Raw genomic sequence first — 26,669 nt, forward strand, 5'->3', positions numbered from 1 at the left:
CAACATCCATATACAAAAGGAAAATACTGCAAATGTTGGAAATATTGAAATGAAAAGCTGAAAATACCGGAAATACGCAGGCTAGGCAGCACCTGAGCAGAGAAACAGTTATTGTTTCAGGTCAAGGATTCTGTTCTGAAGGTTCATCATTGACAATGTTAATTAACTCTGTTTCTCTCCTCGGATGCAACTTGACCTGCTGAGTATTTCTGGCATTTCCCGTTTTAATTCCAGCAATCGTACATCTGCAGTTCGTGATAAATATGATGGGAAATGGCATTCACTGATTTTTTTTTGTTTGTTTTTGCCTGAAGAAGAGCTGTTCACTTTCTATGGAATAAATACTTTGTATTGTGAATCAGAATATCAGCTGTCCACTCAACTCTTGACCACACGACCAGGCCTAGTCTGTTGTTTTCACTCATTGTCGTCACCATCATGGTATGGGCAATGTAATAAGAGTGTTACTTGTACAGTGAACTGGAACCAGCCTCAGTATATTTATGGATTCCAAATGTTTTTTATAATGCACCACTCCTGGCAGAGATGTTGTAGCTCATTCAGTTGCTGACTGTGCTACTGATATCACATTTTTAAAAAAATATATCAAGCCTCAAGGTTGAAGGAATTCCCTCCCTCCCTTCCCCAAACCCACACTGGCCCTAGCGATATGCTGACAGGCAAGATGAAGTAGGATGGGTATAGTCTAGAACCAAACTGATTCTGTGCTGTAAATTCTTATTAGATCATACCCCATAGAATCCCCTCGAGCTTGCTTCATCAGTCAATAAGATCATGGATGATTTGATTGTGGCTTACAGTCCACTTTCCGCCTGTCCCCATAACCCTTGACTCTCTTGACGATCAGAAATCTCTCTAATTCAGCCTTGAATATATTCAATGACCCAACCTCCACGGCTCTCTGTGGAAGAGAATTCCAAAGACAAAAATATCCTCATCTCTTAAATGGGTGATCTCTTATTTTTAAACTGCGCCCCCATTTCTAGATTCCCCCATGAGGAAGCATCCTCTCAAGCATCCACCCTGTCACGCTCTCTCAATCAGATATGTTTCAAAAAGTGTACCTCTCATTTTTCTAAACTCCAATGAGTACAGGCCCAACCTGCTCAACCTTTCCTCATACAACAAACCCCTTCATCCCAGGAATCTTCTCTGAACTGCTTCCAATGCAAGTATATCCTTAAGTATGAAGACCGAAGCTGTACACCGTATCCCAGGTGCGATCGCATCAGTGGGATGCACAATTTAGCAAATTTCCCTACTTTTATAGTCCACCCCCATTGCAATGAAGGACAACATTCCATTTGCTTTCCTAATTACTTGCTGTACCTGCATGCTAGCTTTTTGTGATTCGGTACACGGATGCCCAGATCTTGCTCTACTGCAGTATTCTGCTGTCTGTCTCCATTTAAATAATATTCTGGTCTTCTATTATTCCTGCCAGAAGTGGACAACCCCACATTTTCCCACAGGCTCCATCTGCTAAAGTTTTGACCACTCACTCATCTACATCCCTTTGCATCCTCCTCACAACTTTGTCAGTTAATTTGGCTACAGTACAGTCAATCCTGTAAATAGCTGATGTATGGGCAGCACGGTAGCACAAGTGGCTAGCACTGTGGCTTCTCAGCACCAGGGTCCCAGGTTCGATTCCCCGCACTGTCTGTGCGGAGTCTGCACGTTCTCCCTGTGTCTGCGTGGGTTTCCTCCAGGTGCTCTGGTTTCCTCCCACAGTCCAAAGACGTACAGGTTAGGTGGATTGGCCATGATAAATTGCCCTTCGTGTCCAAAAAGGTTAGGAGGCGTTATTGGGTTACGGGAATAGGGTGAAAGTGAGGGCTTAAGTGGGTCGGTGCAGACTCAATGGGCCAAACGGCCTCCTTCTGCACTGTATGTTCTATGTTCTATATCCTTGCCCAGCAACTGCTACAAACATTGTTTGTTCGGAATGAAGAAGGTCTTTTTGTATTTAATTGACCTTTGCTAATTTAAATTCATAACCACTGGTCCTAGTTTCCAAGTTTACCTTTATAGAATATTTTAGCTGTGTTATCAACGTCATTTCACATTTTATGGATAACCAATTGAAGTTGATACACGTATTCTCCTTTTGAGAGTTTCACCTGTTTGTCTTGCACAGATTCCTGACCAGTGGACGTGTGTCCACTTTAGCTTAAATAGGTTAAACAAGTGAGAAAGATCATAATCATTCACAACCAGGAATTGTGATGATATGCCTGTGAATAGTATTGCATACACTCAGCAATGCAACCTCCGACCAGCAGGTGGCATCAGACACCCGTCACATGATGTCCGGCTATCAGCAATGGACGTACACAAGGTCAGTCGCACATCGGGTAGTTCCAGAGCAATCTAGTCTGTATAGCATTCTGTATGTTATCCTTCCACATATTAACTAACAAATCATCATTCTAAGCAAGTCATCAGTAGTTCTTTATGAATCATTGCAAGGACAAGACAACAGAACACAACAGGAAGGACTATTTTGGAAAAGGGGTTCCAGTTGCAGATCATTACGAAATGGTAGGATTGCCCAAGCAGCATAATGGGCAGAATTATCTCCCTCTGAGCTGTAAAATTAAATAAAATACTTGCAGCCATAGATATGTACATACAATAACTTCATTTTATTGAGTTGACAAATTAAATCACAGACCATTACTTTTCTCAAATGCTCATTTTTTTTAACACATGTTGGGCAGAAAAAAAGCAGTTATCCACAGTAGCTGGACATTGAATATATTACAACATCAATTTCACAGGTGCTTACATCTGGCACTATTTTGTTGTTCTTTACACGACAAAAAATTCAATATAAATAAATCTGAAGAGGTCTATTTTGTTTCAGCCTTTCTTGTTCACTTCAAGATTCCCATTCTCTTGTCCCTGTGCCTCTTGGACAGGATTTAGCTGGGGAGTGGATGTCGTGTCAGAGAGGATTTTGATGGGGACGGTTCTTTCATTCCCGGCCGGCAGTGCCAGGTGTGGGGCTTCAACCTTTAACCGACCGTCCTGTGACAAACAGCAGTTAAGAGCTTCAGCATCGACATCGTCTGGCAGCTGAAATTCTCTCCTGAACTCTTCATATCTGTAGCTGTAAGAGCCCCTGCCTGCATTGCTTTTCTTCTCATGTTTTCCTGTCACCAGCACTTTTCTTCCAAGTACTTTCACCATCAATTCTTCTGGGGAGAATTGCTGCACATCCAGGGACAGAGAAAATCCATCTCCATCCTTGTCCCCTGATTGTCTTTTACCTTCCTTATTATCATCAGGTCTGCTGTCCTGATTTCTTGGTTTATGCTCCCAAAATTCTTTTGCCAGCTCCTCAAGAACTTGATCCATGAAGATCATGCTCTTTCTTGCTTCTTCCATGAGTTTCCACATGTTGCATTCCAGCGGCTGACAGCCCCTGTGTGGAACAGGCCACAATGTGTACACAGGCTGCTGGCACAGACGTGAAGGGGGGAAAGCCCGACAGCTCAGCATTGTCTCTGCCTCTTCTCTCACTTCTCTCAAAGCCACTGCTGTGAACCGCCAGTCTTCAGTCTCTGATCTGCTGCAGCGCTCAGAACACACGCCTTATATATTCTACTGCCAGAAATCCAGACCCTTCCAGAATGAACTCAACTTTGCTGGGTTCATGATATACATGAGCTGAAAATAACTGATGTCTCATCTCATCCTTGATTTAAACTTGACTCGACTCAGTGACACATTTGTGTATTTTAGAAACTTCTGGAATTACCTCATCCAAATGGCAGTTGATGGATGGGAGCCAACAATTCTGTGCGAACATTGTGTACTTGTTATGAAAAAGTAATTAGACATAATTTTTGGTTATTTTTTGGAAAGTAAATGATGTCAATAAAGCACCAAACGGTGCCTGGTGAAACTGAAGTATTTAATAAGCTGTGGGCAGGCAGGGGAAGCTCTGGATGATAGTGCTGTGACTGACAGGATCAACCTCTTGACAATTTCTGTAACTACATTATTATGTGTCATGTCCGCACCTGTTGACGGTCAGCACTCAACATCCAATTCTGGCCATTTACGAACGCATCTGATGACATTTGGTTTAACTTGGGGTCTGACTATTCATTCCACTGTGAAGGAACAGCAGTAAGTCAGAAATGAACCAGCTTTCGAAAGTCACATCAGAATAAATGCAGACGATGACGCCCTATTTCACCTTGTCAGGGACAGTAAAATCAGTGACATGACTTACACTTGGAGAGGGTGGGTGTATGGAAATTGAAAATTGTTGTATGGAAATATTTCATTCAACAGGTGGTTGTCGATGGAATAGTCTCTCGAGGAAGATGGTGGAAGTGAAGGGAAGAATTGCATTTATATAGGCCTTTCCACAACCTCAGGATTTCTCAAAGTGCTTTACAGCCAAAGACGCCCTTTTGAAGTCTCCTCACTGTTGGAATGTAGAAGACATTTGCACGCAGCAACCCCCCGCAAACAGCGATTTGATAATAACCAGTTAATCTGTCTTTTGTGATCGTGAATGAGGGATAAATGAGGACCAGGGTTCGATCCCAGCCCCGGGTCACTGTCTGTGTGGAGTTTGCACATTCTCCCCGTGTCTGCGTGGGTCTCACCCCCACAACCCAAAGATGTGCAGGTTAGGTGGATTGGCCACGCTAAATTGCCCCTTAATTGGAAAATAAATAATTGGGTACTCTAAATTTATTTTTAAAAAATTAGTGAGGGATAAATATTGACCAGGGTACCAGGGATAGCTTCCCTGGTCTTCTTTAAAATAGTGTCAGAGGATCTTTTACATGCACCCTGTTCTGTTCTGTGTTGTGGCCGTGATAAAGATGCACTCAGACCATCTGGTTCCTTGACTAGTAAGATAGTTTCTTAACAAAATTAACATGTGGAAAGATAACTAATGAACTATAGTACAAACGGTAACGAATAAGTGAATTCTCCTGAAGTTTCATCTAATGCGACTGTCCTCTAGAATGACTTACTACCAACTGCCCTATCGCTGGAGTCACATGGTGGATCTCTGTCCCCACCTGCTGGTCGGAGGTCGTATATCTAACGATACACATTACTATGCATATGCATATTACCACCCACCCGAAGTGGCAGGTGGAGCATTGGTTTAGTATCTCATCCAAAGGACAGCATCCCCAACAGTCCAGCATTCCTGATGCACTGTGCTGCAGTGTGAGTCTTGATTTTTGTGCTGAAGCCCTGGAGTGGGCATTGAATCTTGTGACTCAGAGGCATGTGATGAATATCTCGTTTGTGGCTCACGTTAATATTTCAATGGTAATTTTTGGTACTGGATAAGGTAATGCTGGGCTTTAGAGATTGCCAGAACATCTAAAAGAAAATAGCGCTTCAGAAGGTAACCCATGTTTCTTTAGCTGAGTCAGAACAGAAGGAAAAACAGCCATAAAACAGCCAGTGGACTTATTTAGCTGGAGATGTGCGGTGCAATTCAGCAGACAAGAGATTAGTGAGCAAAATTAAAGCTCATGGTATTGGGGTAATGTATTGACGTGGATAAAGACCTGGTTGGCAGACAGGAAGCAGAGAGTGGGAATAAACAGATCCTTTTAGAGTGGGAGGCAGTGACTAGTGGGGTACCGCAGGGTTCAGTGCTGGGACTCCAGCTGTTCACAATATACATTATTAATTTGGACGAAGATATTGCATGCAATATCTCCAAATTTGCAGGCGACGCTAAGCTGGGGGGCAGTGTGTGCTGTGAGGAGGATGAAAAGAGGCTACAGGGTGACTTGGACAGACTGGCTGAGTGGGCAAATACTTGGCAAATGCAATATAATGTGGGTAAATGTGAGGTTTTTGATGTCAAAAACAGGAAGGCAGATTATTGTCTGAATGGTGTCAGTTTAGGAATAGGGGAAGTGCAACGAGACGTGGGTGTCATGGTGGAACAGTTGCTGAAGGTTGGAATGCAGGTACAGCAGGCGGTGAGGAAAGTTATTGGCATGCTTGCCTTCATAGCGAGAGGATTGGAGTATAAGAGTAGGGATGTCTTTCTGCAGTTATACAGGGCCTTGGTGAGGCCACACCTTGAATATTGTGTGCAATTTTGGTCTCCTGGTTTGAGGAAGGACATTCTTGCTATTGAGGGTGTCCAGCGAAGGTTCACCAAACTATTTCCCGGGACGGCAGGACCGACATATGAAGAATGTGTACTCATTGGAGTTTAAAAGGAGAGGGGATCTCATAGATACATATAAAATCCTGATAGGACTGGACAGGCTAGATGTGGGAAGAATGTTCCCGATGTTGGGTCAAGAACTAGGGGTCACAGCCTAAGAATAAGGGGTAAGCCATTCAGGACTGAGATGAGGACGAGCTTCTTCTCTCAGAGAGTTGTGAGCTTGTGGAATTCTCGACCATGGAAAGCTGTTGGGGCCAGTTCATTGGATAAATTCAAGAGGGAGCTGGACGTGTCCCTTGCGGCTAGAGGGACCAAGGAGTATGGAGAGAAAGCAAGAGTGGGATACTGAATTTGCATGATCAGCCATGATCATATTGAATGGTGGTGCAGGCTCGAAGGGCCGAATGGCCTCCTCCTGCACCTATTTTCTATGTTACTAGAATTTTTTTTTCCTTTAAAAAAAATAAATTTAGAGTAGCCAATTCTATTTTTTTGCCAATTATGGGGCAATTTAGCATGGCCAATCCACCTACCCTGCACATCTTCTGAGTTGTGGGGGTGAAACCAATGCAGACATGGGGAGAATGTGCAAACTCCGCACAGACAGTGACCTGGGGCAGAAATCGAACCCCGGTCCTCAGCGTCGTAGGCAGCAATGCTAACCACTGCACCACCATGCCGCTCTGATGTTACTGGAGTTAAAGTCCGCTGAACAGTGTGTTTAGCGGCGTGTTTCTCGGTGCTGCTAATCAAAGGGGCTTTGTTGTCTCTTTTGGCTTTGGCAAGGAACTCACCATCAAGGCCATTCTTTAGCTCATTTCCTGCACTGGCAAGCTCAGCTCACTGTGCAGGAAGACTACATGTGATTGGGGGCGCCATTTTTAAAGGCAGCCCCAATCTTTTGATCCCCCCTTCTGCCCCCCGTGGCCACCGGACCCCGCCCATTTCACCCAACTTACCTCTTCCAGGATCCTCGAGCCCCCCTTACCCCCAGGCACAGGAAGCCTGGCACCTTGGCACTGCCACCCAGCCTTCTGGCAATGCCAGCACTACCTGCAACTGGTAATAGATAGCGGTGTCAGTCTCATGAGTAGCCGGAAGAGTATGCTTAAGACGGGCGGCACGGTAGCACAGTGGTTAGCACAGTTGCTTCACAGCTCCAGGGTCCGAGGTTCGATTCCCGGTTTGGGTCACTGTCTGTGTGGAGTCTGCATGTTCTCCTCGTGGGTGCGTGGGTTTCCTCCGGGTGCTCTGTTTTCCTCCCAGTCCAAAGATGTGCAGGTTAGATGGATTGGCCGTGCTAAATGGCCCTGAGGTTAGGTGGGGTTATGAGGATGGGGTGGAGGTGTGGGCTTAAGTGAATGCTCTTTCTAAGAGCCGGTGCAGATGCGATGGGCCAAATGGCCTCCTTCTGCACTGTAAATTCTATGAAAGAGCTTTTGCAAAGTTAATAGGAGCAAAGCACAGGGAACAAAAATGTATCAGCACCGAACATGAAGCACCGAACATGAAGCAGTGTCATTGATAGCAAAAGTATGGAAGGAGGGAGAGATTTTAAAAAGGTTTGGTGGTAAGAATACACAAAAATAAATGTTTGAGGTTCAAGCCTTGCACCTTTTTTGAATTGCCAGGGGGCTTGGGGTGCCTAAAGTTCCCTGTTGCTTACTCCACGGCAAAGCCTCAGCCAGTGTTAATTTGTCAACCAACCAGCACCCTGTTCTCCTGTAGTATAAATTGTAATGATTGTTTGAAACTTGGCATTCTTGCATTTTTCCTGCCGAGTGCAGAACGAGCAGCTTCGGTAACATGTCTCGCTTTTCTGCAATACTGAAAAAAAATTATGATGGTTTACAAAAATTAGGAATTAATTTTTTTTTTATTCGAGGGATGTGGGCATTGCTGGCTGGGTCATGTGTTGCCGATCCCGGAGAGTATTTAAGAGTAAATCACATTTCTGTCGATCTGGAGTCACATGTAGGCCAGTCCGGGTAAGGATGGCAGATTTCCTTCCCTGAAGGACATTAGTGAACCAGAAGGGTTTGTATGACAATCGGCAATGGTTTCATGGTCACCTTTAGATTTCTAATTCCAGACTTTCATTGAATTCAAATTTCACTTTCTGCCTATGCGGGATTCGAACCAGAGTCCCCAGAGCACGACTCTGAGTCACTGGATTACTAGTCCAGTGACAACACAACGTTGCTGCCTCGCCTTGTGGGAGCCACTGTCAACTTGCCAACCAATCAGCACCCGGTTCTCCTGTACTATAAATTTTAAAAAAAAAAATAAGTTTAGAGTACCCAATTATTTTTTCCAATTAAGGGGCAATTTTACGTGGCCAATCCATCTATCCTGCACATCTTTGGGTTGTGGGAGCGAAACCCATGCAGACACAGGGAGAATGTGCAAACACCTCACGGACAGTGACCCAGGGCCGGGATTCAAACCCGGGTCCTCAGCGCCGTAGGCAGCAACGCTAACCACTGTGCTGCCCTCTGTAGTATAAATTATGATTATTTGAAACTTGTCGTTCTCGCATTTTTCCTGCCAAGTGCAGAACAAGCAGCTTCGGCAACATGTCTTGCATTTCAGCAATATTCAAAAAAAAAAGTATAATGGTTTACACTTTACAGCTACCACTATGAAAATTAGGAATGAATCTGTCATAACACAAGACTCTAATGAGTCAAGACCGCCTTTTATATGTGTAAGTAGTGTGTTAGTACTGACAGCAATGTAATTCAATCTCTATTTTGTTGCCACACATTGTCATTTTAATACTTTCATCAAATCCCTACACCCATGTTTAGACTGTATAATTGACCAAGTAAACTTGTCCCATTAATTACACCTTTCTGCCTCAGAGCTTCAGCAAGACAGGTTTACAGAGGCAGTATCCATTATAAATGTTATTACTTTGTATCCTTAAAACTCGTGCTGGATTCTTCGTGGCCTTCCCAAAACTGGCGACGAGGGTTAAAGTGAATAGCTGTCTACACTGCTGAAGCCACCTCCCTGGATTTTTGTTGGATACAGGTTGGAAGTTGTTTTCGATTATACCATTCCTCTGTACGGACGTTTGGATGTTTTTGATGCTGCGCTGGAAAGCTGGAACCAGTATGCACAACGGATGCGTTACCATTTCCGGGCAAACAATATCGCCGAAAACGAGCGCCAGGTGGTCATATTGCTCACCGCCTGCGGCCCGCATACGTTTGGTGTGATTAGGAGCCTTACGTACCCAGCTGTGCCGGACACCAAAACGTTTGATGGACTTGTGAATTTAGTGGAGCAACATTTTAACCCAACCCCGTCCACGATAGTCCAGCGTTACCGGTTTAATACTGCTGAGAGGACCCCACGAGAATCCCTTGCCGACTTTCTATCCAGGCTACGCAGGATTGCGGAGTACTGTGACTATGGTGAGACCTTGTCAGAAATGTTACAAGACGGTATGGTTTGCGGTATTAACAATGCGGCCACCCAGAGAAAGTTGTTAGCTGAGCCAACATTGACTTTTCAACAGGCCATTCAAATAGTATTGTCCCGAGAGAGCACAGAACGAGGAGTGCAGGAGCTACAGGGCATGGAGGTGCATGCCTTGGGGCGCAACCCCTTCCGTCCGAAAACGTCCCCCCGCACTCCTGCGGTACCTTGGGCGAGGCGACGTCCGGATCGACGCCAGTGGCCGTCGGACATTCCTCCCCGAAGGGAGCCTTCTCCAGAACCAATGGATGAGGAGCCATGTCCGTGTCAGACTTGTAGGCGCCGACCCCGTCGCGGACGCCGGTCCTGGGGGCGCGCCGTCGTTCCGACCGAAACTGGGACCAGCCCAGGGGCCGTACCTTCCATGTGGATGAACCTGCGGCAACTACTCCGGAGGACGTGGAGATGGAGGACGACTGCCTGCAGCTGCATTGTGTGGCAGCTCCCCGTGTGGCCCCCATTAAGGTGACAGTACGGATCAATGGTCACCCGCTTGAGATGGAGTTGGACACTGGTGCAGCGGTCTCCATGATCGCCCAGAGGACATTCGACTGCATCAAGCAGGGTATACAGACCCTTACATTAACCGACTAACAGGCCAGGTTGGCCACCTACATGGGGGAACCACTGGACATTGCAGGAACTACAATGACCCCTGTTGTTTATGGACGACAGGAGGGGCGTTTCCCACTCATCGTGGTGCGCGGCCATGGGCCCAGCCTGTTGGGTCGGGACTGGTTGCGCCATTTGCGGTTGCAATGGCAGCACATCCTCCAAACAGTTTCTGGAGGGTTGACTGAGGTGCTAGGACGATACCCAGATGTATTCCAGCCCGGTTTGGGGAAAATAAAAGGGGCCGTAGCCCGTATACAAGTCGAACCAGGACCCACGCTGCGCTATTTCCGTGCGCGCCCGGTGCCTTACGCCTTGCTCGAGAAGGTAGAAGGGGAGCTCACTCGTTTGGAGAGTTTGGGTATTATCAGGCCCGTCCGTTTCGCTGACTGGGCAGCACCAATTGCACCTGTAATGAAGCCAGATGCCACAGTTCGCTTGTGTGGCGACTATAAACTTACAGTGAATACGACTTCCCAACTCGACCGATATCCAATGCCTCGCATAGAGGATCTCTACGCGAAGCTTGCAGGCGGACTCTCGTTCACAAAATTAAATATGAGTCACGCCAACCTAGTTGGAGCTGGACCCTGCCTCCCGACCATATGTAACGATTAATACACACCGGGGCCTGTATGAATATACACGGTTGCCCTTTGGAGTATCCTCTGCCTGCGCTATTTTCCAACATGTTATGGAGGGCATTTTGAGAGGTTTACCGCGTGTCGCTGTCTACTTAGATGACGTTTTGATTACAGGGACGTCAGAGCAGGAACATTTGGAAAATCTGGAGGCTGTCCTTAGACGCTTTTCGGAGGCTGGAGTCCGTTTACGTCACACAAAGTGCGTATTTCAGGCAAAGGAAGTAGTCTACCTAGGTTATCGGGTGGACCGCAAAGGTTTGCACCCCGTCGCAGAGAAGGTGCGCGTGATTCAACAGGCCCCCACCCCGATTGACACTTTGTATCTTTGTTCTTTTCTCGGTCTCGTAAACTATTACGGGAAGTTCCTCCCCAATCTGGCAACTACGCTGGCCCCGTTGCACCTTCTGCTAAAGAAAAATCACACCTGGGTTTGGGGTCAGCCGCAAGAAACCGCTTTCCAGCGGGTAAAGCAACAATTGTCGTCGTCTGGATTACTAACCCATTATAATCCTGGAAAGCCTTTGCTCGTCACATGTGATGCATCCCCGTATGGTATGGAGGCCGTCCTGTCCCACAAGATGGAGAACGGGGTCAAGTGGCCGATAGCTTTCGCCTCCCGCACATTGACTGCAGCGGAGAAAAAGTACGCGCAGATCGAGGAGGGCCTGGCAGTGGTTTTTGCGGTGAAACGCTTCCACCAGTACGTATATGGCCGCCATTTCACTATCGTGACTGATCATAAGCCTCTGCTGGGACTTTTCAGAGAGGATAAGCCAATACCGCCCATTGCTTCCGCACGGATCCAGCGCTGGGCTTTGTTGCTTGCTGCATACGAGTATTCTCTGGAGCACAAACCAGGAACGCAGATAGCGAATGCCGACGCACTGAGCCGATTGCCTTTATCGACCAGCCCCATGTCGACCCCCACGACCGGTGAAGTGGTTGCAACCCTAAATTTTATGAACACCTTGCTGTCACGGCATCACGGATCCGTGAGTGGACCTAGACGGAGCCAGTCCTGTCAAAGGTTCGGCACATAGTCCTGTATGGTGGGTAGCATAGACAGCTCCCAGGCGAGTTGCGGGCATTTTCCTCCAAGCTTTCAGAATTCAGCGTGGAAGACGGCATCCTCTTGTGGGGGACGCGTGTGATTGTCCCGGAAAAAGGACAGGAGCTGATACTAAGAGACTTGCACAATGGGCATCCATGTGTGACCAAAATGAAAATGTTGGCCCGGAGTTATGTCTGGTGGCCAGGCCTCGACACCGACATTGAGAAGGTGGCCCAAAACTGCTCCATTTGCCAGGAGCATCAGAAGCTTCCGCCGGCCGCGCCCCTACATCACTGGGAATGGCCAGGGCGGCCTTGGGCGCGCTTGCATGCGGATTTCGCAGGCCCTTTTCAAGAATCCATGTTCCTTCTATTAATCGACGCCCAGTCTAAATGGCTAGAGGTGCATAAGATGCTAGGCACAACATCCTGCGCAACAATTGAGAAAATGCGTTTGTCTTTTAGTATGCATGGCCTCCCCGAGGTGCTGGTCACGGATAACGGCACTCCATTTACGAGTGAGGAGTTTGCGAGGTTCATGAAGATGAACGGCATACGCCATATCCGCACTGCCCCTTACCACCCGGCTTCAAATGGGTTGGCAGAGCGCGCAATGCAGACATTCAAACGAGGCCTAAAGAAGCAGTCTTCCGGATCAATGGACACGAGACTGGCTCGCTTTTTGTTTTCGTATAGGACCACCCCCCATGCGGTGACTGGGGTAGCTCCCGCAGAACTCCTAATGGGCCAGAGACTTCGCACCCGCCTTAGTATGGTTTTCCCAGACATTTGCGCAAAAGTCCGCCGCACACAAGAACGGCAGGGACAGGGCTTTTGTCGGCATCGGCAGTTTGTGCCCGGTGATCGTTCGGAATTTTGCTGGTGCCCAGTGGGTTCCTGGCGTAATCTTTCGCCAAACGGGCCCTATATCTTACCAGGTGCAAGCCCAGGGTCGTCTCCAGCGCAAACATGTAGACCACATTCGGTCCAGAAGACTATCCCTTCCAAAGATTCCCCGCCCCCGGAGCTCATTGCTACAGCCACAGAGACCAGACAATGGAAGGTAGTCCTCACAATCTTCCTCTGGTGCCTCACTCAAAGCCTGCGCAGGTCGTTACAGAACCGCGCGGAGATAGAGACGCCGAGATGACAGAGGCAGCAGACTCTGACTCCGAGATGGAGACACAGGACACATCAGAGGGGGAATCCTCGGGCCCACGGATGTACAACCGTTAAGCCGTTCATCACGGAAGCGCCGGTCTCCGTCTCATTACACGCCGCCTGATCCAGCGCCGCATGCAAATGGTGTCCGGCCTGTGGCAAAACTAGTCCGACGCCCTCCTTCGCCAGGGTCTTCGGTGGATTCCTTGGACTTTGGGGGGTGGGGGAGGGATGTTATAACCTGCCTGCTTACCATTGGCTGGGGACTAATGACAATCCCACAATCCTGTGGGAGTATGAGCTTCCCCAATGAGGGGGGGGCGGAGAAACCATTAGTAAACTCCATGTATAAATAAAGCAGGCCAGTTTGGAACCAGCAGGAAGGAGTGTGCAGCAAGGGAAGTGGCTGCTGCTGTTATATATATATATATATATGTTATTGTAAATAAATGTTATTACTTTGTATCCTTAAAACTCATGCTGGATTCTTCGTGGCCCTCACAAAAGAAATGATGGAAATACTCTGCTGGACTGGCAGTAACGTAACTCGGTTTCTCCCTCCACAGATGCTTCCTGACTTGCTGATCATTTCCAGCATCTTGTGTTTTAATTTGGTATAACAATACCCTTGGCACAGGGCAAGAAACTATATAAATATATTGAATATAATTGATTTATGCGAGACAGACTGAAATGGACAGTGCAATGTAAATTCTGGTCGATATTAATAATCACAATGTCAAATAATGCTAGTTCAGTAAGCATACCACATCATGGCAAACAAGGGCCGAAATTTTCAGGCCGTTCCTGCTGACGGGATCTTCTGGTCCCACCGACAGCGACAACCCACCACAGGTTCCCCGGCGGCAATGGCCGCAAACAACAGGAAAACCCATTAACAGTGGTGAGACCGGAACATCATTGGCCAATTGGGGGGGGGGGGGGGGGGGTGCAGAAAATCTTGCCTAAGAACTTTACTGTTCTGTTTAGAGACTAAAATGGCAAAAGAAAACCAACTTACTAGAAATGGGGGAAAATATAGGGCAGCATGGTGGTGCAGTGGTTAGCATTGCTGCCTCACTGCACCGAGGTCCCAGGTTCGATCCCGGCCCTGGGTCACAGTCCGTGTGGAGTTTGCACATTCTCTCAGTGTTTGCGTGGCTTTTGCCCAACCCAAAGATGTGCAGGGTAGGCCACTCAAAATTGCCTCTGAATTGGAAAAAATTAATTGGGGGGAAAATATAAATGTCATATTAAAACACTCACTTTATTCTTCCTTGGCTATCAAATGCACTCAAATGAATTTTTAAAACAAGTTTCCAAAACAATGTTAATTTTATTTTATAACATCAAAAACCACATAAAAGCACATTCCAAAACAGAGTTCAGTAACTGATGAAACAAACGGGTATTCCTTGAAACATGGAAGCTTGAAAATCTTTTATTGATTACTGATGAAGGTGAAGCTTAAACACAGCCACCAGTCACCGTGGTTTTGCCGTTCTTTAGTTACGGGGGCATCACTTGGATCTTGCCCTCATCTTCCTTCGCTTACGCTTCAATCTATATAGGAATAGATGCAGAGACGTTTAAACTGAGTTATGTGTTGCTAATTGCATTTACAAAATTAAGACAGCTAGCACACAAAGTAAAAAAGGTTAAACTATTTTTATAATACAGAAGGAATTTCCCTCTAACACTTCTATATTTTAGTGTGTTCAAAAATGTAAAAAAGAAAATGTTTCAGCTGATCTACTATGTAGTGATGGTCTTAGTTTTCAAATCCCTCCATGCCCTCACCCCTCCCCATCTCCCAAATCTGCTCCAATCCCACAACCTTCTGAGATACCTGCGCTCCTTGGATTCTTGCCTCTTGTGCATTCCGAATTAAACATGGCCCACCATTGTGGTGGTGGCCTCGCAATCTCACTTTCCTAAAGTTAACTCTTTGGGGCGTCACGGTGGCACAGTGGTTAGCACTGCTGCATCACCGCGCTGAGGATCCGGGTTCGATCCCGGCCCTGGGCCACTGTCCGTGTGGAGTTGGCACATTCTCCCCGTGTTTGCGTGGGTCTCAACCGAAAGATGTGTGCAGGGTAGGTGGATTGGCCATGCTAAATTGCCCCTTAATTGGGAAAAAATGAATTGGGTACTCTAAATTAAACCAAAAACGTAACTCTTTGACCAAGTTTTTGGTCACCTGACCTTTTATTTCCTTATGTGGCTTGGTGTCATATTTTGTTTTATAATGCTCTTGTGAACTGCCTTGCCATGTTTTTACATTAAAGGCACTATACAAATAGTTGATGAAGAGCCTGAATTGTCACAGATTTTCCATGTATATGTACACTAAAACATAAATTGTTTTGGCTGGTCAACATTCCTTTCAGAAATGTTAACATTGTGTTTACCACACTGATGTCTGTCGATGGAAGTACAATATGGTTTGCTCAATGTTTTTTTTCAGTCCCAAGCTGGATTTCTAAGCAGCTTGGTTGAAGTTACAGTTCTATATTGGTCACTGAGCAGCACTGTGGAGCAGATGTCAACACCCTGAAAATGTCATGTGCAATTTTTTTCACTAACAATCTTCTTTATCCAAAAGAAATAGATGCATGTATCCTTTCAACATGCAAGGATGAGATTCTTAAAAGCAGATTGAATTCTCAAAGGTTTATTTTCCCATTATTGTGCTCATGTTCTTTTGAGCTGTGTTGTGAACATTACAGTACACAGCAGCAGCATTTGGGAAAACAAGCCGCAACTAAATATTGAAAAGACAAAGCCAGAGCTTTTGGTCTCAACACAAACTCAATTTCCTAGTCATGACTCTATCGGTCCCTGGATATTATCCAGAGGCCGAATGAGACTGTTTGCAAGTTTGGATTGATCCCAAGAGGAGCTGCAGATCACATTTCCATGTCATCGCTAAGACTGCCCAACTCCACCTCTACAATATCACCCAAATTCCTCACATTCCAGCTTATCTGCTGCCGAAACCCTTATCCAAGCCTTGGTAACCCTCAGATTTGATTATTCCAATGCATGCCTAGCTGGTCTCCCGCATTCTACTCTGCATACGCTGGAGGTCAAAGAACTATAGAATTCCTCCTGTGCAGCAGGAGGCCATTCGGCCCACTCCTCTCAACCCCACCTAAAATGTGTATCTTTTGGACATTAAGGGGCAATTTAGTGAGGCCAATTCACCTAACCAACACTTCTTTTGGACTGGGGGAGGAAACCGGAGCACCCGGAGGAAACCCACGCAGACACGGAGAGAAAGTGCAAACTCCACAGTCACCCGAGTCGGAACTGAACCCGGGTTCCAGATGCGGATAGGCAGCAGTGCTAACCACTGTGTTAAAATGCCATTCATTCAAAACTCTGCACTGCCTGTGTCCGAACCCACACTTGTCCTCCCATCGCCCCTGTGCTCAGTGATCTTCATTATAATCAAGGCATTGCTTAACCGAGAGCCAAAATTCTCCTGTGTTTTCAGATCCCTCCCTCAGTTGCCAAGGACCGAAGCTCTGGAATACCCTCCTAAAACATCTCTGCCCCTCGTTTTCCTCCTAGACACTCCTTAAAACCTACCTCTTTGACCAAGCTTCTGATCAATTGTCCTAATACCTCTTGAAGCCCTGGGTCAGATTTTGATTGATAATGCTCCAGTGAAGCATCTTAAGATCTTTTGGGCGCGATCTAACGGAAAGGCTTCTAAGTGTCTTCTGTGGTGGGGTTTGCTGGGAATTCCCCACTGCTATATAACCACACACAGTCACTTTTTTGAGCCCTGGGGAGTTTCTCACCGGTTTAGCCCATACTTAGGCGGAATGTACCGGCTGTTCACGCCGGCGGGATATTCTGGTCACACTGCACTATCAAAGACCACCCAGGGGCCTCTAATGGCCCGAGAGACCCCCTTGGGTGCCGTCCTACTTGGTCCACGTTTGTGTGGACCAGTACTGAACCCGACGGGCTGAGGCCTACCTGGGGTGGCCGATAGATTGCGGGCAAGGACACTGAAGTAGATTTAGAACCTACTTCAGTACATGGCCTGGTCCTGCCCAGGATTCTGGTCACACCGCCCCGCTGGACTTGGGTAGATCTCGGGAGGCACAGTGGCTGCTGGAAAGCCTCACCCAGCATCTACCGGCCATGTCATGCCCTACTGGGAGCGCGGCATGGCCGGTAGATCGCACCCTTTATGTTAAACAGTGCACTATAAATACAAGTTGTCATTTTCACTCCCAAGTTTGTTTTACTGTGGGATAATTTGAGTAGACAGTTAATATTCTTCTGTGGAAAGAATAAGTAACCTGCTCAGTCTTAACTTTGTGCTGGCCGCCTTATTTCACACGGCATGACGTGTCAAAGCTAGTTATTTATGTTCCATTTATTTGATACAATTTTTTGTCACTATTTCCAAAGCTAGAGGGAGGAAGCAACCAACATTCAAACACAACGTGTTCAGTTGTGTACGGCTGGCAGTTTTGAACAAATGCTGAAAAAAAGTAATTGTGTAAAACAGGCCGAGCTGAAATTTGGAGAAACAGGTTTGGCCAGTTATATATGAATGATGTTTTACAAAATAGTTTCATTGCAGCAGTCACAATTCTTTCTTAAAAATATGTTCATGGGATGTGGGCACCGTTGGCTCAGCCAGCATCTGTGGCCACTCAAATGCCCTCGAGAAGGTGGTGGTGAGCCACGTTCTTGAACTGCTGCATGCCATGTGCTGCCAGAACACCCATGGTGCTGTGAGGAAGGAAGTTCCAGGGTTTTGACCCAGTGACAGTGAAGGAACAAGTTTTCCCATTCATCTCTTCTCGGCTAAAGCTGTTTGTTAAATCTAAAATGAAGTTGTGACACTCAGCTGCTTTTGACTCCTGTGAAAGAATGAAATTCTGTAATTTATGCAGACGTTTTGTTCAGGATCAGTCAAAAACTTACCTGCATATTGGGGCTAGGTGGGGAGGGGTGAAATGTAGATAACTATGATTAATGTGATGAATGGCTAGCCCATCACCTTCCCACCAGGAACCCATAAAATGGTAGAAGGGGCATCAAAATCAGTTGCCAGCCACCCATCATTTTTAAAGCAATAATTAACAGGCAATTGAGCTTGTTAACAAGCCAATCAACCCAAATATTCTGCCACCCACACTATAAAATAGTTACATAAGCAGGAGTGGGAGGGCCTTTTTTTTTAGAACCCAATTGGTTGAAAAGGAGGTTGGGTACATCCTTCGGGCTTGGGGGTTACTCGGTGTGCAACGGGGGCATCCGTTACCCCCACTGGTCAACAATACCTGACCCCCATGCCTGCCTCACTAGACTCCCCAACCCTTCCCTGTTCAATACCCCCAGCATCCCTCTCGCTGGGATCCACATTGTCTTCATTCCAGGGCCTACTTGTACTCCCAGCAGTGCCCACTACTGAGTTGTGGTGCTGCTGGGATTATTAAGAGTTGCCAGCCAGCAGCTCTTCAGGGTGGGACTTCTACCACTGAGGGGCAGAAATCCCACTCTCTCATCCTTAAGGCTGTCCAGAGTGGGTTATTGGCCTTGCAGGTTGGCCTTGTTTAACATTGGTCTGTCCAGGACTGACATTTCTTCTGAGGGGCTGGGCAGTACATCCCCCCCCCCAACCCCCCATAAAATAAAGCTTGAAACACCCCAAGTATTTAAAAGCAGAGCAGAAAAGTCTCAAAACATAACCCACCCACTATTGCACAAAATTGATTCCCTCCTGTTTGCAAGATAAATTAACTGCAGAGGGAAACAAAAATTGTGCAGAAAGCAAGATGGGATAGGAAGCCAGGGGGTAATGTCAGAAAAAGCAACAGGCCAAGGCTTCACTTTAAATTTGATTTCTCAAAAACGGCCTAAATTAGAAAGACATTAGGTAGTCAGGAATATGATTGGGATTGAAGTAGGAACAAAATGGAGGCCATCCCTTACTTCACATTTTAATAAAATGTTCGAAACATTTAAGGTTTACACTGACCTGCGCATCCGTTTCTTTCTCCACTGGAAAGTAAAAGAAAAATAGACGATTAGAATAGTTTGTCTTTTCTTCTAGAACATGGACAGATCTTCTCATGTTTATTTTTATTTATCAGAAATTAAAGTGTACAATTTACTGCAACTCAATGCACAGCAGCTCTAGATAAAATGTATGCTCAATGAAATCCAAGTCAATCTGGTTTTCAATCACTTCTTCCTCATATCAACTTTGGTTATCTTCAGCACAATATGGATCCTAAACCCTCATGTCTGCCCTGTTCCCATCTTCCCCGCAACCATTCACCTAATCTCAAATATTAATATGCTCTCTGCTTCAATGTGTAAAGGATGGCATTTTTGTCCCCAGCCTTAAATCTTTTGCATTTAAGCTTGTATCTGTGGCCCCTCAATCTTAACCCCCTCAGATCATCAGAAAATGTTTCTCTCATATCCAATTGCCCCCAAATCTCCTTCAACTCGAGCAATAGTTCTGATAAAAATACCCACACCTGAAACACCCGATCTTGAGCTTTATCAGTTTTACTTGGCCTCTTGACCTTATCAAAATCTAGAATTAAGAGTTTAACGATGACCATAAAACCATGGTCGATCATCATAAAAACCCACCTGGTTCATTAATATCTTTTGGGGAATGAAATCTGTCATCCTTGCCCGGTCTGGCCTACACGTGACTCCAGACCCAGAGAAATGTGGTTGACTCTTAAATGCCTTTGTGCAATCAGGGATGGGCACTACATGCCAGCAACATCCACATTCAATGAAAGAATAAAACGTAGAGGGCTGCATGGTGGCGCAGTGGTTAACACGGCTGCCTATGGTTCGCCCCGGGTAACTGTCCGTGTGGAGTTTGCACATTCTCCTTGTATCTGTGTGGGTTTCACCCCCACAACCCAAAAAGATGTGCAGGTAGGTGGATAGGCCACGCTAAATTGCCCCTTAGTTGGGGGGGGGGGGGGGGGGGGGGGAAAGAATTGGGTGCTCTAAATTATTTTAAATAAAGAATAAAACGTGGATGGTATCCAAGCCTTAAATATCCCAACACCGGCAGTTCCCCCCTCCCCCAACCAGAAAACACGAGGCAAGGTTGGAGAATCCGGGTCTGATTCATTATTTTAACTGAAGCTCGTTCTGCCGTAACTTAAACCGGAGTTTGTGCCCTCTTTTAGTAAAAGGGGCATTAATAATTTAAAATTATCCCCCATCTGATATTAATGGTCGGGGGGAGAGACCAATACTCCCCAGTAGCATGGCTCTGGCTTTCACCACAAACACGAGGTGATGGAGGGCGGAAGCAAATTAATATCTTCCACGTAAAACAGTTACCACCTTGTTTAATGAACCCTGATTTGAGGGGTTTATTCGTGCTCCACATTCACTCACCTTGGCCCGCATGGTCTGGCAGCTCAACAGCTCCAACTGGCGTCAAGGCTCCAGTGCGCATGCGTCACAATGCAGTACGACGAACTTTAAAGAACTACAACTCCCCTGATGCCACGCGCCTGGATAATCGTTAAAGAAAAACGTCATTTTTATTCCAACCCGTTTGATTTCGCCTTTGTTAATTTTTTTTAAATCTTAAATAGCCTGCTGAGTTTAAATTTTTATTATGAGTGTGAGGCGGTTGGACTGATCGGACTACGCGTCCCAGTGTGCTCTGCGCGGCCCGCCTGCGTAATGGCGGCCCTGGCCGGTCGCCATGGCAGCGCGGCCGGGGGGGAGGGGATCGGTCGGTTGGACGGGTGGGATCCTCGCGGGTGATGGCGGAGGCAGCGCAAGCCTCGCAGGCCCGGACTCAGCCGCCTTATCCGTCCCCGTGCCAGGCCCAGGCCGCAGCTTCGCCCTCTCCCGCCGCCGCCTCCGCTACCACCACCCCCAGCCCGGCCGACCCGGCCCGCCCCGGCGCCAGCAGCAGCCAGCAGCGCTCGGTCCAGCGCAAGGCCCAGGTCCGCGCTTTCCCCCGGGCCAAGAAGCTGGAGAAACTCGGTGTTTTCTCAGCCTGCAAGGTAAGAGCAGTGTCCGAGTGAAGTGTCCAGAAGGGGCTGTAAGAGCGGCCCAGTATCCTGGCCCGTGTCTATCTCTCAGGCTGAGATTTTAAGTCGTCCCTTGTCTCTCTCTTCCCCCCCCCCCCCCCCAATTAAGTACTATCGCATGTATTTTAGAATTAAAATGTGAAGAGCATCTCATATTTCCTCTATTACCCTCTGCCTCTCCTTCAATAATAACCCTGCACATTAATTGTCTAGGATCGCATGTAAAGGTTGTTCACCTAGGCACACCAAGCTGAAAGGACAGTGATACCTGTGGAACTGCATTCAGAAAATGAGCAGAAAGCAATTGTTTTTAACATGGGTGATGAATGTTTCAGTGTTTCGCTGATTGGAGCGCTCCTTAAATGGACAAATCACCTGGGGTAGTACCATGTCCCTCAATTTGTAACCATAACAAATAAATAATTGGGGTGGCATAGTGGTTAGCACCTCTGCCTCACGATTTCCGAACTTGGGTGACTGGAGTTTGCACTTTATCCCTGTGTTTGTGTGGGTTTCCTCCTGGTGCTCTGGTTTCCCCCCTCAGCCCAAAGAAGTGCAGGATAGGGGAGTGAGCCGAATGGGATTCTACGATTCTGTTTCTGGTATCGGCAGGGGTGGCACAGTGGTTAGCACTGCTGCTTCAGAGTGCCAGGAACCCAACCTCAGGTAGCTGTGTGTGTGGAGTTTGCACATTCTCCCTGTGTCTGCGTGGGTTTCCTCCGGGTGCTTTGGTTACCTCTCTCAGCCCACGTATGTGCAGGGTTACGAAATAGAAAATGCTGGAAAATCACAGCAGGTCTGGCAGCATCTGTAGGGAGAGAAAAGAGCTAATGTTTCAAGTCCAATGACTAGCTCTTTTCTCTCCCTACAGATCCAGCATTTTCTCTTTTGTTTCAGATTCCAGCATCCGTAGTAATTTGCTTTTATATGTGCAGGGTTTGGTGGATTTACCATCCTAAATTGCCCCTTAGTGTACAAAGGTTGATTGAATTGCAGGGTTACAGGGAGGACAGGGCATTGTAGTCTAGGTAGGGTAGTCTTTCAGAGGGTTGTGCAGACACGATGGGCCGAATGGCCTTCTGCACTAGGTATCCTATGATTCTATTTTGCTTTTATTTTAGAGAGAAAAGTAGAGTTGATGTGACAATTCAGACTGCTGTGGATCTGGAGTAAAATGGAGGTTAGGCTGGGTACGAACATACAAATTAGTAGTAGGCCACGCGGCCCCCCAAACACTCTGCAATTCAATATGATTATGCTAGACCTAATTGTAATCTCACCCTGGCTATGGTGATCACCTTTCACCCCCTTGTTAAACAAGAAACTATCTGGCTCTGCCTTAAAAATATTCAAAAGATTCTGTTTCCATTGGCTTTTGAGGAAGAGAGTTCCAGAGATTCACGACCCCTGAAGAAAAAATTCTCCTCATCTCCATCTTAAATGAGCGACCTCTTATTTTTAAAACAGTGACCCCTAGTTCAAGATTCTTCAACAAGGGGAAACATCCTAGCCACATCCACCCTATCAATACCCCTCAGGATCTTCAAGGTTTTGATCAAATTGCTTCTTGTTCTTCTAAACTCTAGTGGATACAAACCTAACCTCTCCACCTTTCTTCATAAGCCAACTCACCCATTTTTGGTATTTAGTCTAATAAGCTTTCTCTGTAGTGCTTCTATGCATTTACATCTTTCCTTAAGTAAGGAGACCAATACAGTACATAATATTCCAGAGGATCTCCCCAATGCCCTATACAATTGAAGCATAACCTCCCTATTTTTGTAATCAGTTTCCCTCAGAATATTAGCTTTTCTAATTACACGCTGTACGTTTTGTGATCGATGCACTAGGACACCGAGATCCCTCTGCATCTCCGAGCTCTGCAATCTCTCACCATTTACATAATAAGCTTTTTTTATTCATCTTGCCAAAATGGGCAATTTTACATTTGCCCACATTATGTTCCATTTGCCAGATATTTGTCCACTCACTTAACCTATCTATGTCCCTTTGTAGCCCCTTTACATCCTCTTCACAATTTACTTTCCTATCTAGCAAATTTAACAACCACCCCTTCATCCAAATCATTTATATAAATTGGCCCGAACATAGATTCCTGATGGCACACCACTTGTCACATGCTGCCAACCAGCAAATGACCCATTTAAGCCAACTGTTTCCTGTTAGCTGGTGATATTCAATCCATGCCACTATGTTACTCCCTGCACAATGAGATTTTATTTTCCACAATAACCTTTGATGTGGCACCTTATCAAATGCCTTCTGGAAATCTAAGTAGAGTACATCCACCGGTTCACCTTTATCCACAGCACACGTGACTCCATCAAAGTACTCCAATAAGTTGGCTCAACAAGATTTCCCTTTCACAAAGCCATGTTGACTGCCTGATTTCCTTGAATTTTTCCAAGTGCCCTTCTGTAATAATGGCTTCTCACAGCTTCACTATGACAGATGTTAGGCTAACTGGCCTATAGTTTCCTGCTTCCTGTCTCCCTCCCTTTTTGAATACAAGAGTTACATATGCTATCTTCCAACCTAATGGAAGCTTCCCTGACTAGGGAATTTTGGGAAATTGTAAGCATTGCATCAACTTTCTCATTCGACGCTTTCAAGATTTTGGGATGAAGTTCATCTAGACCTGAGGATATTTCCGTCCGCAGACCCAACAATTTGACCAATTCCATAGTGATTGTAATTTTCTCAAGTTCCTCCCTCCCTTCAATTTCCTGATTTACAGCTATTTCTCGGATATTATCTGTGCGCTCTATAGTGAAGACCGATCTAAAATACCTGTTTAACTGCCATTGCCGTATCTTCCATTATCAATTCCCCAGGGACATTTTCTATAGGACCAACACTCACTTTGTTAACTCCTTTCTTGCTATCCATCTTATAATTATAACCTTTATTGTCACAAGTAGGCTTACATTAACACTGCAATGAAGTTACTGTGGAAAGTCCCTCGTTGCCACATTCCGGAGCCGGTTCGGGTACACAGAGGGAGAATTCCAAATGTCCAAATTACCTAAAAGCACATCTTTCGGGACTTGTGGGAGGAAACCGGAACATCCGGAGGAAGCCCACGCAGACACTGGGAGAACCTGCTGACTCCACGCAGACAGTGACCCAAGCTGGGAATCGAACCTGGCGCTGTGAAGCCATAGTGCTAACCACTATGCCACCGTGCTGCCCGGGAGGGCACCTAGAGAGTACCTCGAGGGTGATTTGTGAGATAATAGAACCAGACAAAGGATGGTTCAACACACAAAACAGAAAAATACATAGCATAATAGATTAAATCGCACAAAAAGCAAGGCACGTCTTTTTATTAAGTAACAGCTGTGCCTAATGTTGGGACATCTGGTTTGAGGACACATGCTGGTTTGGGGTCATCATCCTCTGGCACAGAGAAAACAGAAAAGCTCAGTGTGGAACAAATTTCCTAAGAGAGTGGTGGAGGCAATTTCAATCAAGTTATTCAAAGGGAATTTAATTGCTATCTGAAAAGAAAGAGTGCAAGATTGTGGGGATAAGGCAGGGGAGTGCCCTGATTAGCACTGCTGTGATAAATATATCCACTTGGCTCTGAAGGTAACTTCATTGTGTCTCTTTAAAGAATTTAGAGCACCCAATTCTTTCACTCCTTTATATCTTAATGAACTATTCAATCAGGTGCCTCTCAGATATTTATCATGGTTTACACAGTCAGTCACAACATTTCTATGTTTACTGCTGAAATCTTTGCCGATTCAACCTACACTAGTATAAGTAGTGCTTTTATATTGAATTATTACCATAAGTCCTCATCCAGACATTTATTGTGTACAATATAGTTTGATCAGGCAGCTCCAGGAGTTACTGCAAGTGATATTCTACTCCTCTGTGCTTGTAAATAATGAGCAGTTTGCTTTTATATCATCAGTCATCAGAACCCAAGAGTCAAATCTAGAATAAATAGGTATGTGTTTAAGACAACTTGGAGAAATTCAGATAATGTTGGAAATTGCAGAAGTTTGCAGGAGTCTTGAAGTGCTGCATCTTTTTGAATGATCTTACTGGTTATTAATAATAATATATGAATAATAGTAATTTATCACAAATATCATCAGCTGTTGTTCAAAGTGTAAGTTCCTCTAATTAAATAACATGAATTGAAATGAAATACCATGATCATTTTTGATCTACAGCTTTTTGTTTTGTCTACTACTGAGAAACCCACAAACACCTTATTTATTTTTGTACCAATTCCCATATCTGAATTCCTGCTTGATTCAACTGATCGCATGTTTTATATAATTGTAATTTTCGTTCATGAATAGAAATATGCAGCATTACATGAGCAAATAAATACATAATCAATTGAACTTGGTTATATTCATTCCTTCTTGCAGTTACAGTTACTGGCGATCAGTGACAGATTGAACGTTTTAGTCACATTTTCCCCACAAACCTATTCTCATAGAATGGTTACAACACAGAAAGAGGCTATACGGCCCATCCTGCTGATGCCAGCTTTCTATACCAGCAGCTCAGCTAGTCCCAATCCCCCCTGCCCTTTCCTCATAGCCTCATAATTTTGTTGTTTTCAGGTGTGCATCCAGTTCTCTTTTCAAATTCCCAATTGATTCTGCCCCAACAATGTTCTGCATTCCAGATCCTAACTATACACTGTGAACAAGGTTTTCCCTAATGTTGTTATTGTTGCTTCTTTTGACAGTCCTATTTAAATTGGTTTCTTCTGGTTCTTGACTCCTTCACCAATGGGAACAGTTTCTCCCTTTTGACTCTATCTACATCGTTTGATTTTGAACAGTTCTACTGTTGAATCCCAAATTTCTTTCTCCGTCAGTCTGGCCTCAATAAAAGTCGAGATGGATTTGCAAGTAAAAAGAAGCTATTTTATTCAGCTTGCAAGCTACCTAGTCCACAGTGATACAGATAACATGTTGCTTTCTGCAGCCCTGGGAACTAAGTGAAGGTCCCAGACAAAGAGATCAGTACTCATACATTCAAATGGCATCAAGTTTCACATACTCGACACCCATAGGTCATCCTATGTCCCTCCTGACTTGTTTGATCTATTCTGATTGGCTCACTTCCAATCCCTTTCTCCGGCCCCTATCAATGCAGCATCACTCTCATAGACACACCTCTTCCTGCTTTTTCCATGCGGTCTAAAATCCTTTGTCTCTACTTGCCAGAATCAAAGTGGCTTATTTCTACATTACATTAACTAATATCTCTAAAGTAACTATTTTATATCACATTCGTCATTCCCTCCTTTTATCATTCCATGATAACCAAACTATCCAATCCATAGCTACGGTTCCTCATCTAAAAAGATCCGTCGCTGCATTTCCAATTCCCGTCTTAGCCCCCCTTCATCTGCTTCACCCTCATGGATTTTAACAGTTAAATTTTTTTGGGGGGTTAAAT

The 26,669-nt window shown here is 45.6% G+C and overlaps 2 protein-coding genes and 1 long non-coding RNA gene across 5 annotated transcripts in view; 1 reads left to right on the plus strand and 2 right to left on the minus strand.

Annotated features, from left to right (window-relative positions):
* Window positions 1-2,648: 2,648 nt before the first annotated feature.
* LOC140398032 (heat shock protein beta-11-like) lies at window positions 2,649-3,701 on the minus strand. The gene has a single exon (XM_072486256.1). The coding sequence runs from the start codon at window positions 3,526-3,528 to the stop codon at window positions 2,887-2,889; it is 642 nt and encodes a 213-aa protein (XP_072342357.1). The 5' UTR covers window positions 3,529-3,701; the 3' UTR covers window positions 2,649-2,886.
* Window positions 3,702-14,577: 10,876 nt separating this feature from the next.
* LOC140398550 (uncharacterized) lies at window positions 14,578-21,502 on the minus strand. 3 transcript variants are annotated; one of them, XR_011937506.1, is made up of 4 exons: window positions 21,481-21,502; window positions 20,563-20,681; window positions 19,163-19,185; window positions 14,578-14,715 (listed from the first exon to the last, which is right to left on the minus strand). It is a non-coding gene; the product is annotated as an uncharacterized lncRNA (long non-coding RNA). The 3 variants fall into 3 exon arrangements; XR_011937505.1 differs by having other exon boundaries at window positions 21,449-21,494; XR_011937507.1 differs by lacking the exons at window positions 20,563-20,681; window positions 21,481-21,502 and adding an exon at window positions 19,789-20,122.
* Window positions 20,882-26,669, plus strand: part of kat2a (K(lysine) acetyltransferase 2A) — a 61,557-nt gene continuing 55,769 nt past the window's right edge. Inside the window, exon 1 of the mRNA XM_072487335.1 lies at window positions 20,882-21,185. Coding sequence (XP_072343436.1) covers window positions 20,940-21,185 — 246 coding nt within the window. The 5' untranslated portion in view covers window positions 20,882-20,939. The remainder of the gene's footprint in view (window positions 21,186-26,669) is intronic.

This window comes from Scyliorhinus torazame, chromosome 21, assembly GCF_047496885.1.
Source record: "Scyliorhinus torazame isolate Kashiwa2021f chromosome 21, sScyTor2.1, whole genome shotgun sequence".
NCBI lineage: Eukaryota > Metazoa > Chordata > Chondrichthyes > Carcharhiniformes > Scyliorhinidae > Scyliorhinus > Scyliorhinus torazame.

Bases quoted from the DNA above. Each gene is read 5' to 3' on its own strand.
- LOC140398032 (XM_072486256.1), bottom strand. From the start codon at position 3,528: ATGCTGAGCTGTCGGGCTTTCCCCCCTTCACGTCTGTGCCAGCAGCCT.